This window comes from Ranitomeya imitator, chromosome 3 (genome assembly GCF_032444005.1).
Source record: "Ranitomeya imitator isolate aRanImi1 chromosome 3, aRanImi1.pri, whole genome shotgun sequence".
Classification (NCBI taxonomy): Eukaryota; Metazoa; Chordata; class Amphibia; order Anura; family Dendrobatidae; genus Ranitomeya; species Ranitomeya imitator.
This window is the reverse complement of record NC_091284.1, coordinates 743,669,177-743,682,649: the sequence shown is the minus strand read 5'-3', so window position 1 is coordinate 743,682,649 and position 13,473 is coordinate 743,669,177. Positions and strand designations below refer to the sequence as shown.

Sequence of the window (13,473 nt, the reverse complement as noted above, 5' to 3'; positions counted from 1 at the left end):
TCCAAAGAGATTTCACTATGGGGCATGTCCACCAAGTATGAAGTGTATCTCCCACGTCAACACATCCCCTGAAGCATTTGTCTGAAATTGTATGATAGATGTCGAGCGCCCGGTAAGACCATGGTGTACTCGGTACCAGGCCGGTTCTGTTCTTAAAGGGATGGTCACGGTGGCAGTGACCCTGTCAATGGCCCTGGGCATCCAGAAAAAGGGGGGTTAATGAAGATGGGAATAAAGTCTAATGTAGTAGTGTTCGTGACGCCACCTGAGGTATTCGGCCAGGGGTGGCCGACACTACTTAAAAGGGTCCTCTGGAGCTGATGGTTTTGCAGCTTAGATGGTATAGCTCCCCACAGGTAGAGCTTGGTCCCCAGGGCTCCCAGTGTAGCTGGTAAGAGGGATGGTTGATGGTGGGGTGAAGGACTGAGGGTGCAGGAATTAATTGCAGAACACAGGGATAACAGTTTCCTTTAACTTTTACTGGTAGAATTCAGGTACAGACCAGGGTACAGGTAACAGGTGATGGTGTGGTCCGGCAGCCTGGAAAGAGCTTGAGATCCACATAGCCAGGTGGGTCCGGAGACCTTTTCTCTGCCCTGTATATCTGACCCTTGCTGCCTGAAGCTCTGCACAAGACCTCTCAGTGTTTGAATTCTCAACCTGTATGGCTGACAGCTTGAACCTTTCATGGGCACCGTCCCTTCTCTGGCAGCCCCAGGCTCCTCACTTGCTGTGGTACCTGCAGGTGTTAGATGGGACAGGAGACTTGTAATCTCCTGCCCTCTGGGTTCAGAGGCTGGGTCTACAACTCCAACACCACCACAGACCCCGGCGTCCGGTCTTTTAGTGTTTTCCTATGGGGTGAGCTCACAAGCAACTCCAGAGCCCAGGCTCCTCTCCTTTTGCCTCCTATCCTCTCACTGTCCCTAGCAGACTGACTAATAACTCCTCCTTCAACCAGAATATATAGGGAAGTTACCCTGAAGCTGGGTTTAGAGCTCCCCCTTCTGGGCTGGAGTCAGAACGGTGTTGCATGTCCGTATTACCTGATTAAGGGATCACTCCTTGTTTCCAGGCATGACATCACCTCCCCCGTGAGGAAGGCAATACCATTGTGGCATCCGGACTCCTGGGGTGCCACAGATGTTGTGTAGGTAACTGGGAACATAATGAGTTCTATGGAACAATTTAAGAGACGTTTTGGTGAGCGAGATCTGATTGCTTCCTTTTAAAATGTTTTCATAACATTTATACCATCGCTGAGGTGAAGGGGTGATTTGTAAGTCTTCTTCCCATTGTTCCATGGTTTTTAGTTTCGAGCCATCTCTTGGTTGATTAAGAATAGTGTATAGTTGTGATATGAGGCCCTTTCCCAGTGGGTCATATAAGCATTTCAGTTCGTAATCAGTTGGTTTTGTATTTGACGTGTTAATGGTTAAGGTTTGCAAAAAATGAAATATTTGTTCCAGTCTGTAATTTTCAGACTTTGGTACTTGGTGTTTCATGATGAACGTTTGTTTCGACATTATTTTATAATGGGTAGTTAAGTCCTGCAATCTACCTATCATATTTTGTTTCCATCAAGTATGATTCCTAGAAGCTACACCCGGGGGAAACATGGGATTATCAAACAGTCACAAAAGCGGTGAAGGATGGGATTGTAGGGTGAATTGAAACCTGTTAGCTCTCCATAGATGTAATGAATGAGATGTGTATGGCGAGTGTGTAGCCAGGTCCTTTGGTAAAGGTCCAGTGGCCCAAATCAGATTCTCTAAGGAGTAAGGTGCTATGTGGGAGCTTTCTATTTGAGGCCAGAGGGGTGCATGTTGTTTTGCATTAACAACTGCAAGTTGGGCAATCTGAGCTGCCCTGTAATAATGAGTAAAGTTTGGTAAAGAGACACCCCCTTGTCGTTTGTGTTTGAATAAAGTTTGTTGTGAAATACGTGTTTTTTTTTGTTGTTCCATATAAAATGTAGTATATGTGAATGGATCGTTTTAAATGTCATTGAAGGTATCGACAATGGCAGCGAATGGAACAAATACAGAAATTAGGGCAGTGTTTTTATTGAGTGAAGTCTCCCCAAAAAGGAAAGAGATGGGGAAGACCATTTGGATAGAGTTTGCATACATTTTTGTAACAGAGGGGTATAGTAATGTTTTGGATGGCGTGAGATTGATTCCTAAATAGGTGATGTATTGCTTTGCATGTTGGAAATGGAAATGAGTTAGAATTGAATTTTGGACTGTAGGAGGGGTATTGAGAAACATGAGAAACATAATCTCTGATTTGTCAACGTTGACCTTTAGTCCGGAAATTTCCTCAGAGTGTTTGAGAGTACTAATAAGGTTTGGTAGAGATACTTGAGGGTTTGGTAATGTTAGTGAAAGATCATCAGCAAACAGGCTAACCTTAAATTCATGTTTGCCTATTGTTTGGCCTGAAATGTCTGGGTGTAAGCGAATTTTTGGGGCTAGAGGTTCCATGACCATAGCGATTAGGGCAGGAGAGAGAGGGCACCCTTGTATAGTTCCCCTTTTAATAATTATTGGTTCAGGAGAGGTTGAAAGTAATTTTAAGTAAGCTACCGGATTGTTATAGAGGAGCTTAAGTGAATTGATTAATTGTTGCGATATCCCCATTTTGTTCATGATGGTGAACAGGTATGGCCAGATGACAGTGTCGAAGGCCTTTTCTATGTCTAAGGCTAAAAGCATTAAGGGCGTTTTACGTTTATTGGTAGCATGGATAAGGTTAAAGTTTTCGTGAATATTGTCCGGGGCTTGTCTTGTTGGTATGAACCCAACTTGATCTTTATGGACCAAGCTGGGGAGACACATATAGATCCTACTGGCTACAACAACCGAGAAGATTTTAAGGTCCAAATTTAATAACGATATGGGCCTGTAATTTTTTGTAAGTAAGGGGTCCCTCTTTGGTTTTGGGGTGACGGAAATATGTGCTGTATAAAATTCTGCAGGCATTGCTTGACCCTTCAACATGCTGTTGAAATATGCTTGGATGTGCTTAGCTAAGATATTCTAGAATTTTTTATAATATAAGGCGGTCAGCCCATCTGGACCAGGGGTTTTCCCTGTTTTTAATCGGTTGATGATGGACATAATTTCCTCCTCAGAAATGGAAGAGTGCAGGGTTGTAGCAAATCTGGGGTCAGTGATGGTAGAGGAACATTAGCTAGAAAGTCATCTAATTTAGTTAAAGAGAAATTCGTAGTATCGGTGTATAATTTTTGATAATAATTTTGGAATGTTTGATAGATTTCATTTGGATATAAACATTCATTTTAGGCATATATCACTTCTATGTTTAATACTATGGTGAAATCATGGACTTGGTTGGTCTCAAGTTTAAAGGGAACCTGCTAGCAGTTTTGGCCGATATAAGATACGGCCATCACCTTTCATGGCTGATATACAGCATTCAATAATGCTGTATATCTGCCCCAACCCAACCTGTAAGAGAAGAAAAATAACTTTTATTACACTCACCTGCGGGACAGTCTGGTCCGATGGGTGTCGCTCTTTATGGTCCGGCGCCTCCCATCTTCTTATTATTGCCGCCCTCCTGCTTGCTTCTTGTGGATGACGCTGCCCTGCATTGCGCAGGCACCGGAAAAGGTCAAAGAGCCATGGCACCTGCGCACTGCAGTACTTTGCCCTGCCCTCAACAGGGCAGAGAAGTACGCCTGCGCAGGAGTGCGATCCCTAGGAGACTGTGTGGATGATGCAGGGATATGTCATCCGCAAGTAGCAGGCAGGAGGTCAGCGATCATAAGAAGATGGGAGGTGCTGGACCAAGACCAGCGACACCCCTCGGACCGGACAGCCCTGCAGGTGAGTATAATAAAACTGTATTTTTCATTTCTTCCAGGTCGGGTTGAGGGCAGATATTCAGCATTATAGAATGCTGTCTATAAGCTCTGAAAGGTGATGGCCGCATCTTATATTGGCCAAAACTGCTTCCCTTTAAAATAATTAAGTAAGAAGTGTTCGCCCATTAAAGTAGGGCCATTTTTTAAATAAGGACAAACTTTTGGTCAAAGACATATGTTAGAAATATACCCCAGGAACACGTGCATATGTATCTCGTCTAGTACAATTTGCATTGTACTAATTGCCGTACAATATACTTTACTCACACAGCAGATCCAAGACCTCTGACACTGATAAGCAAAACTATGAGTGGAAATACAAAGTAATAAAGATTGTCAACATAGCTCAGTCTTTATGATCATTACTATTTGTGTGATTGTGTAAAGGTACCTTCACACTCAGCGACGCTGCAGCGATACCGACAACGATGTCGATCGCTGCAGCGTCGCTGTTTGGTCGCTGGAGAGCTGTCACACAGACAGCTCTCCAGCGACCAACGATCCCGAGGTCCCCGGGTAACCAGGGTAAACATCGGGTTACTAAGCGCAGGGCCGCGCTTAGTAACCCGATGTTTACCCTGGTTACCAGCGTAAAAGTAAAAAAAACAAACACTACATACTTACCTACCGCTGTCTGTCCCCGGCGCTCTGCTTCTCTGCACTCCTCCTGCACTGGCTGTGAGCACAGCGGCCGGAAAGCAGAGCGGTGACGTCACCGCTCTGCTTTCCGGCTGACCGACGCTCACAGCCAGTGCAGGAGGAGTGCAGAGAAGCAGAGCGCTGGGGACAGACAGCGGTAGGTAAGTATGTAGTGTTTGTTTTTTTAACTTTTATGCTGGTAACCAGGGTAAACATCGGGTTACTAAGCGCGGCCCTGCGCTTAGTAACCCAATGTTTACCCTGGTTACCAGTGAAGACATCGCTGGATCGGTGTCACACACGCCGATCCAGCGATGTCTGCAGGGAGTCCAGCGACGAAATAAAGTTCTGGACTTTCCTCAGCGACCAACGATCTCCCAGCAGGGGCCTTCCTTAACGATATCGTTGCTACGTCACAAAAAGCAACGATATCGTTAACAATATCGTTATGTGTGAAGGTACCTTAAGATATTGGTGTCTCCCATGTTTGGAACTTCTCAGGCCGGCCTCACACTAGCGAGTTTTACGGACGTAAGAGCGCAGAAACTACGTCTGTAAAACTCGCATAAAATACGGCACAATAATTCTCTATGCCCCTGCTCCTATCTGCCGTATTTTCCTGATCAGTATTATACGGCTTTCTACGGCCGTAGAAAATCGCAGCATGCTGCGTTTGTCACCGTATTACGCAAAAAAAGTCAATGAAAGTCTATGGAAGCCAGAAAAATACGGATCACACACGGACCAGCAGTGTGACTTGCGAGGAATACGCAGCGGTGTTAGAGAGAAAAGCTGGCAATTCAGTGCGGTGTACAGTAAAATCACACTGACAGCTTACAGTAGAATAGGTAGAATAAATGTGTACACATAGAATAGGTATATATATATATATATATATATATATATATATGTCATTGAGACACATATATATATATATATATATATATATATATTAATATTTCATCCAGCGCGATATAGCAGAAAACCGGTAATTCAATTACCGGCTTTTGCTTTCTCCTTCCTAAACCTGACATGATATGAGACCTGGTTTACATACAGTAAACCATGTCTTCTCCCCATTTTTTTTGCATATTCCACACTACTAATGTTAGTAGTGTGTCTATGCAAAATTTGGCCGTTCTATCTACTAAATTAAAGGGTTAAATGTCGGAAACAATTGGCATGGGCTCCCGCACAATTTTCTCCGCCAGAGTAGTAAAGCCAGTGACTGAGGGCAGATATTAATAGCCTGGAGAGGGTGCATGGTTATTGGCCCCCCCCTGGCTAAAAACATCTGCCCCCAGCCACCCCAGAAAAGGGACATCTGGAAGATGCGCCTATTCTGGCACTTGGCCACTCTCTTCCCATTCCCGTGTAGCGGTGGGATATGGGGTAATGAAGGGTTAATGCCACCTTGCTATTGTAAGGTGACATTAAGCCAAATTAATAATGGAGAGGCGTCAATTCTGACACCTATCCATTATTAATCCAATACTAGTAAAGGGTTAAAAAAAACACACACACACACATTATTAAAAATTAATTTAATGAAAAAATCACAAAGCCCTCTGCTGGCTGTTCCTACATCGTGGGAACTTTCCTAGAAAGCTCCCAGGCTCCAGTTCATATGAGGACAACCAGCAGAGGGCGCCTCTTATGAACTGGAGCCTGGGAGCTTTCTAGGAAAGTTCCCACGATCTAGGAACAGCCAGCAGAGGGCGCCTCACCGCAAATGCAGGTAAATATAGGTCAATGACCTACTTTACCTACATTCTCCGGGGTTTTGCAGACATGAGCAACATTGCATTAGCAAAGCTAGTGGCTGCAAAATATTTTAACCCTTTCAGATGGATTTACATCGTTGGACGTGACAGATCCTCGGAAGGTATGTATATTGTTGGTTTATTTTTTTTTTTTATTTACAGATCGAGGGTCTTCAGTGAGTGGATTGAGAGTAGAATAAATTAATACAACAACCTTTGTGATTTTTTCATTAAATTAATTTTTAATAATGTGTGTGTTTTTTTTTTAACCCTTTACTAGTATTGGATTAATAATGGATAGGTGTCAGAATTGACGCCTCTCCATTATTAATTTGGCTTAATGTCACCTTACAATAGCAAGGCGGCATTAACCCTTCATTACCCCATATCCCACCGCTACACGGGAATGGGAAGAGAGTGGCCAAGTGCCAGAATAGGCGCATCTTCCAGATGTGCCTTTTCTGGGGTGGCTGGGGGCAGGTGTTTTTAGCCAGGGGGGGGGGGCAATAACCATGGACCCTCTCCAGGCTATTAATATCTGCCCTCAGTCACTGGCTTTACTACTCTGGCGGAGAAAATTGTGCGGGAGCCCACGCCAATTGTTTCCGACATTTAACCCTTTAATTTAGTAGATAGAACGGCCAAATTTTGCATAGACACACTCTACTGACATTAGTAGTGTGGAATATGCAAAAAAAAATGGGGATATGAGATGGTTTACTGTATGTAAACCAGGTCTCATATCATGTCGGGTTTAGGAAGGAGAAAGCAAAAGCCGGTAATTGAATTACCGGCTTTCTGCTATATCGCGCTGGATGAAATATTAATATATATACATATATGTGTCTACTGACATATAGATATATATATATATAGACAGTATATATGTTTTTTTTTTTTAACACATGGATCCCTTGTATAGCCGTATGTCGGTTTTGCAAGCCTGCGATAAAAACACGCAGTACGGATGACATACGGATTACATACGGAGGATGCCATGCGCAAAAAACGCTGAAACACCCTGCCTACGGAGGAGCTACGGACCACTATTTTGGGGACTTTTCAGCGTATTACGGCCGTAAAAAACGGACCGTATTTTCATACGCTGAGTGTGAAGCCGGCCTCATTGTGTCTCTGTTGCTGCGGCTTTTAGATTAAATTGATTAAACTGCTTTGCTTTCTATTTAGAGTCTAGAGGACGTTTCTTCACATAGGCCAATATGGCCGCTATGGCTCACTTTAGTCTAAAGTGTGAATTGAAAATATGATATAATACTGTTTTTATTTCATATTAAACCCTAGGCAGCATGGGATGTACGCAGTTTATAGTAGAGGATGGTCATACTTTTTGAAAATTATTCTTTCTTTTCAGGTTTTTTGGTTGTTTATTTTAATTACATACTACATTAATTACAAATACCAGACACTGTGCATTACTGTGCATATGTGACCAGCGCCCTATTCAACCGCTTTCGTGCAATCTAATACTAAGCAATCACCCCCTCCATGAGTTGGTAGGTTGTGAATGGTTGCTCATCAGTATTTTGCACCTGTATTTTGCACCTGTATTGTCGCCATTTTTAATACATGAGTTTGCTGCATCCTGAGTGCGCTAGTTCTGAGACCTGGGCAGGTAAGCACTGCAGTCCCTTTCTGCTGCATTAATTCTTTTATTTTGGAGGATATTTAGCCCATTAATTACATACTGAAAATTAAACTGAAGTATATGTGCTCATGTAAAGCAATTTATGCCACAGCTCCTGATGTTGCCTGGATAGCTTTTATTTGAACTGTGACACCAGGATCATCACTTGATTGCTGCTCCTCAGTTAGTGCTCGGCTTTCCTACAGTGCCACCACAGAAGAAATTAAATGGATTTTCCAGGATCAAAATTTTTATGAAGAGCAATGCATCCTAGGAAATACGTGCAGGGAAGAAAACAGCTGACCACACTACCGCTTCTCAGACCAAAGGCATGGAACCCACAGACTGTAACTGGTCGGCAGACCTGAGGTGCTGTACCCAGAGATAGAACCATCAACGATGCAGCGATAAAGAAGAAACTGTGGCAGCACTCACCGGTCTTCTTAAAACAGGTACTTTATTAGCCAAACTTCACGGCTCGGGGGTATGTACAAAGAAGGTGGCAGCTGAACGATGGCCGTTTCGCGCCCTCCCGGCGCTTCAACCTTGAAGCTAATTTTAGTTTGGCTAATAAAGTACCTGTTTTAAGAAGACCGGTGAGTGCTGCCACAGTTTGTTCTTTATCGCTGCATCCTAGGAAATATAATTTCAACTAAACTAATGCCAGTCCATTTAGTTGCAGGGAAAAAATTCCAGATATGATGAACTTGTGCTCTACCATGCATCATTTTCAGGAATGTACGCAGTCTACTATGTCTCAATGTCTAAAAATGAAAATCCGATAAAAAAATGTACACAAGAACAAAGTATAAAAAATACAAATTTTATTAAAGAAAAAACACAAAAACAGTAACATACAAAACAACAAAATACTAAACCTGGTAGGTGTCACAGAGTGGGAAACCAAAAACGTCGCAGGAACCCACCATACTCAATAAAGAGGCACTTCACAGAAAACTAAATGGACCAAAATGGTGCACATGGTAGGTCTGTAAGCATGATATCAAAAAGAATCACTAATCATAGAGAACCTCCAAGAGCAGTTACCTATATCAATCTGTAAGTAGATACCTCCGGTGGGTGCCGACGCCTGCCCCTACGCACGTTTCGGCAATCAGCCTTCTTCTCAATGTCTCAATGTCTGCCTCCTGTAGGTGTACACTCCTGAAAGAAGTGCACGGCAGCATTGGAGGAGCACAGGGGGCACTTAGGATGGACGTATATGACATGATATACAGTTGTACTCAAAAGTTTACATACCCTGGCAGAATTTTTGCTTTTTGGTCTTTTTTTTCAGAGAATATTAATGATAACACCAAAACTTTCTCCACTCATGGTTAGTGGTGGAGTGCAGCCATTTATTGTCAAACTACTGTGTTTTCTCTTTTTAAATCATAATAACAACCCAAAGTATTGCCCCCTCTAACATCAATAACAGCTTGAAGTCTTTGTGATATTTGTGGATGAGATTCTTTATTTTCTCAGATAATAAAGCTGCCCACTCTTCTTGGCAAAAAGCTTCCAGTTCCTGTAAATTCCTGGGCTGTCTAGCTTGAACTGCGTGCTTGAGATCTCCCCAGAGTGGCTCAATGATATTGAGATCAGGAGACTGAGATGGCCATATTCTCTGAAAAAAAAGGCCAAGAAATAAAAAATTCTGCCGGGGTATGTAAACTTTTGAGCACAACTGTAGAAGGTGATGTCTCTTACTCCAGAATGTTACTTACGGTAGCTAATTTTGTATACATTCCCACAAAAGATTGTATGGAACAAAAAACGAAAAAAAAAAAAACAAAGGGAGGAAAAGTCAGATGTTCACCTTGGATAATCTCTCCACTCCTATTAGTACCTAGCTTACTACTTGTTTAAAAATTATCTGAGTTGATCACTCACCCATTGACTTCAACGACCTCTGCCCTCGGAGCAAATCTTACAGCTGACATCTTGTCAATGAATGCTGGAGCTAAGGGGAAAGGGAAAAAGTAGCTAAAACATGGTACATTCTCATATATGGTATAATCAATTTTAACATAGCTCACAGGTTTAATATAAATTAATTTATTTGCATCTTATTTATTACTTACTATTATTGAACCAATCGCACCACCAAAATCTGTAGTACTTCATGGAGAATGTGTTTGGAGCGTTTAACCACACACATGAAAGTAGCAGGTGGGCAGCAAGTTCACAGGAGCTCATGTATATACTGTAGACTCAGCACTTTATGAATACACCTATAGAGGGGGTCAGCTAATATGACCACCTTTATTTATTAATTGAATAAAGGATGACAGATCAGTGGAAGAGACATCAGACTATGAATTCAGAAAACCAAAGTTTCTCTGTTATTATACATTTCAATTCAAGTTTTTCATACCAACGACAAAAACAAACTAATATATTAATAAACGGAGTTCCCTAAGCGAAAAAAATGAGAGAAAGTGGCACTTTCTGAGCGTTGTAAATTGAAACTATTAAAACCAAATGAAGAGAGTATTCTCACCTGGCGAAGTTGTGCTAGAGGCAAAACACCAAAATACAACATAGTGAAATCCAATGAGCGCAGCCAAAATGGTATACTGTAGGAATTGTCTCCAGTGGGAGATCCAGCAGAGCTTGTTAGGGTAGAAAAACCAGCTGGAAAGGCGCTGACAAAGGAGGGTGATTTGAACCAGTTGAAAATAAAGCTTAACCTTTTCATGACCTTGCGATTTCCCATTTTTGCACTTTCGTATTTTCCTCCCCAGATTCTAAGAGCCATAACTTTTTTATTTTTCTGTCCCCATAGTTGTTTGAGGGCTTGTTTTTTTTGCGTGACGATCTGTACTTTTGAATGACACCATTAATTTTACCATGTGATGCACTGGAAAGCGGGAAAAAAAATCCCAAGTGCTTTGAAATTGAAAAAAAAAAGTAGAATACCAAAATTTGCTTTTTAGGTTTTTTTATTTACCATGTTCATTGTATGGTAAAACAGACCTGGCACTATGATGCTCCACATCAGTACGAGTACGCAGATACCAAATGTATATAAGTTTGTTCTTTATTTAAGTGGTGAAAACAAATTCGGAAATTTGTAAGAAAAATTTTTTTTACTTATGTCGCCATTTTCCGAGACCTGTAGAGTTTTCATTTCCAGGGATATGGACTGTGTAAGGGCTCATTTTTTTTTTTTTTAACTCTGAGCTGACATTTTCATTGATACCATTTTGAGGTGGATATGATCTTTTGATCGCCTTTTACTGCAATGTTTATTGCAATTCTGGTGTTTTCATTTTTTTCTCTCATTACCCTGTTTATCAATCAGATTAATTTACATTATATTTTGATATATCAGACTTTAAAGAATGCAGCGATGCCAAATATGGGCATTTTTTTATTGTTTCATTTTTAATGGGGCGAAAGGGGGTGGTTTAAAGTTTTGTGCTTTTTTTGTTGTTGTTTTTTTTCTATATTTCCAAAAACTTGTTTTTCTTGCTTTTTACTGTCTTTAATTTGTCCCCTTAGGAGACTTGAAGCTGTGATCGTCTGATCGCTTGTGCTACACAAAGCAGTGCATCAGCCCTGCTATATAAAGCTCTGGCAAAAATTAAGAGACCACCACATCAAAACCCTGTTATGGGCAGCCCAATCTCCAGACCTGAACCCCATTGAAAACCTCTGGAATGTAATCGAGAGGATGATGAATAGTCACAAGCCATCAAAGAAAGAAGAACTGGTTAAATGTTTGCACCAGAAGCAGTGTGAAAGACTGGTGGAAAGCATGCCAAGACGCATGAGCTGTGATTAATAATCGTGGTTATTTCACCAAATATTGATTTCTGAACTCTCCCTGAGTTAAAACATTAGTATTGTTGTTTATAAATTATTATGAACTTGTTTTCTTTGCATTATTTGAGGTCTGAAAGCACTGGTATTTTTTTACCATTTTTCTTTGTCCGAAAAAAATACAAAATTTATTGCTTGGAAATTCGGAGACATGTTATCAGAAGTTTATAGAATAAAAGAACAATTTACATTTTGCTCAAAAATATACCTATAAAGAGAAAAATCAGACAAACTAAACATTTTGCAGTGGTCTCTTAATTTTTACCAGAGCTGTATATTAATAATCACGATCTCTTAGGGCAGTCTCACACATCCAGATAATTCCGGTACCGGAAAAATCGGTACCGGAATTATCCGTGTCCGTGTGCCGGTGCGTTTCTGTGGCACATCAGTGTGGCACACGTGCGGCACACGTGTGCCCACTGGGTTCCACATGCACCGTGCAGGAGACAGCGCTAAAGTTTAGCGCTGTCCCCTGCATCTGGTGCTGAAGCTGCGATTCATATCTTCCCTGCAGCAGCGTTTGCTGTAGAGAAGATATGAATAATCGTATTTAAAATAAAGATCCATGACCCCACCCCCCTCCCACTCCCTGTGCGGCCCCCCGCTGTTATTAAAATACTCACCCGGCTCCCTCGCTGGCTGGCACTGCTTCCTGTCCTGGCCGCACCTTCTACTGTATGAGCGGTCACGTGGGGCCGCTCATTTACAATAATGAATATGCGGCTCCACCCCTATGGGAGGTGGAGCCGCATATTCATGATTGTAATGGGCGGCCCCACATGACCTGCTGCAGAGAAGATATAAATGGTGGCTTCAGCACCAGTGGGGGGGACAGCGCTTACTGTAGCGCTGTCTCCTGCACGGCACACGGACTGCACATGGACAACGTCTGTGTGCGGTATGTGTTTTACACAGACCCATTGACTTTAATGGGTCCGTGTAATCCGTGCGCTCCCACGAACACTGACATGTCTCCGTGTTTAGCACACGGAGACACGGTCTGCAAACAATCAATGACATCTGCACAGATGCATTGATTTCACTGTGTCTACGTGTGTCAGTGGCTCCGGTACGTGAGGAAACTGTCACCTCACCTCACTGACGTGTGAAACCGGCCTTATGAGGAGGATCTCAATGACAGGCACAAGGGTCATCAGCAAAGCCCCGTCATGACAACCCATCAGCGCCCCACAACGACATGACAGGGGCACCGATGGGTTGGATGAATTATGCTCTTTTAGCCGACACATGTTAAATCCCGCTGTCCGTGATTGACATCGGGATTTAACTGGTTAACAGCCGTGGGCACAGCACCTCTCCACCCGCAGGTGAAAAAGGCACATGATGGCTCATTAAATTAGTCACCATGTCCCGGGAAAGGTATGTTCGGCGTGCAAGCCCACAACAAAGGCAGTACGATAAACATCAAAGTTTGTGAAGGGGTTAAAGTGTGAGTATATATTAAAAAATACTTTTTATTAAAAAACACAACACATTTCAACCGCATCCAGTTTTTTTTTTACATATATACGTTTTTTACATATATAATATTTAATTTTTATTTCCAACTGATTGGATTCCCCCTCGTTTACCAACAAAGGAGCGCCTTTCATCTACCGTAGTTTTTCTACTTTAATAACAATCTAGTCTTTTAATGGAGGCAAAAGGTGGATTATACAAGTCTACATTCTGGGTCCTTATCT

General features: G+C 42.2%; 1 protein-coding gene across 2 annotated transcripts in view; it reads right to left on the bottom strand.

The window, feature by feature from the left end:
- Positions 1-13,473, bottom strand: part of LOC138671042 (phosphatidylinositol 3,4,5-trisphosphate 3-phosphatase TPTE2-like) — an 80,303-nt gene that overhangs the window by 48,290 nt on the left and 18,540 nt on the right. For both annotated transcript variants that reach the window (XM_069758908.1, XM_069758909.1), the window contains exon 2: positions 9,833-9,902. In XM_069758908.1, the coding sequence (XP_069615009.1) occupies positions 9,833-9,882 (50 nt within the window). In that variant the 5' untranslated portion in view covers positions 9,883-9,902. The remainder of the gene's footprint in view (positions 1-9,832; positions 9,903-13,473) is intronic.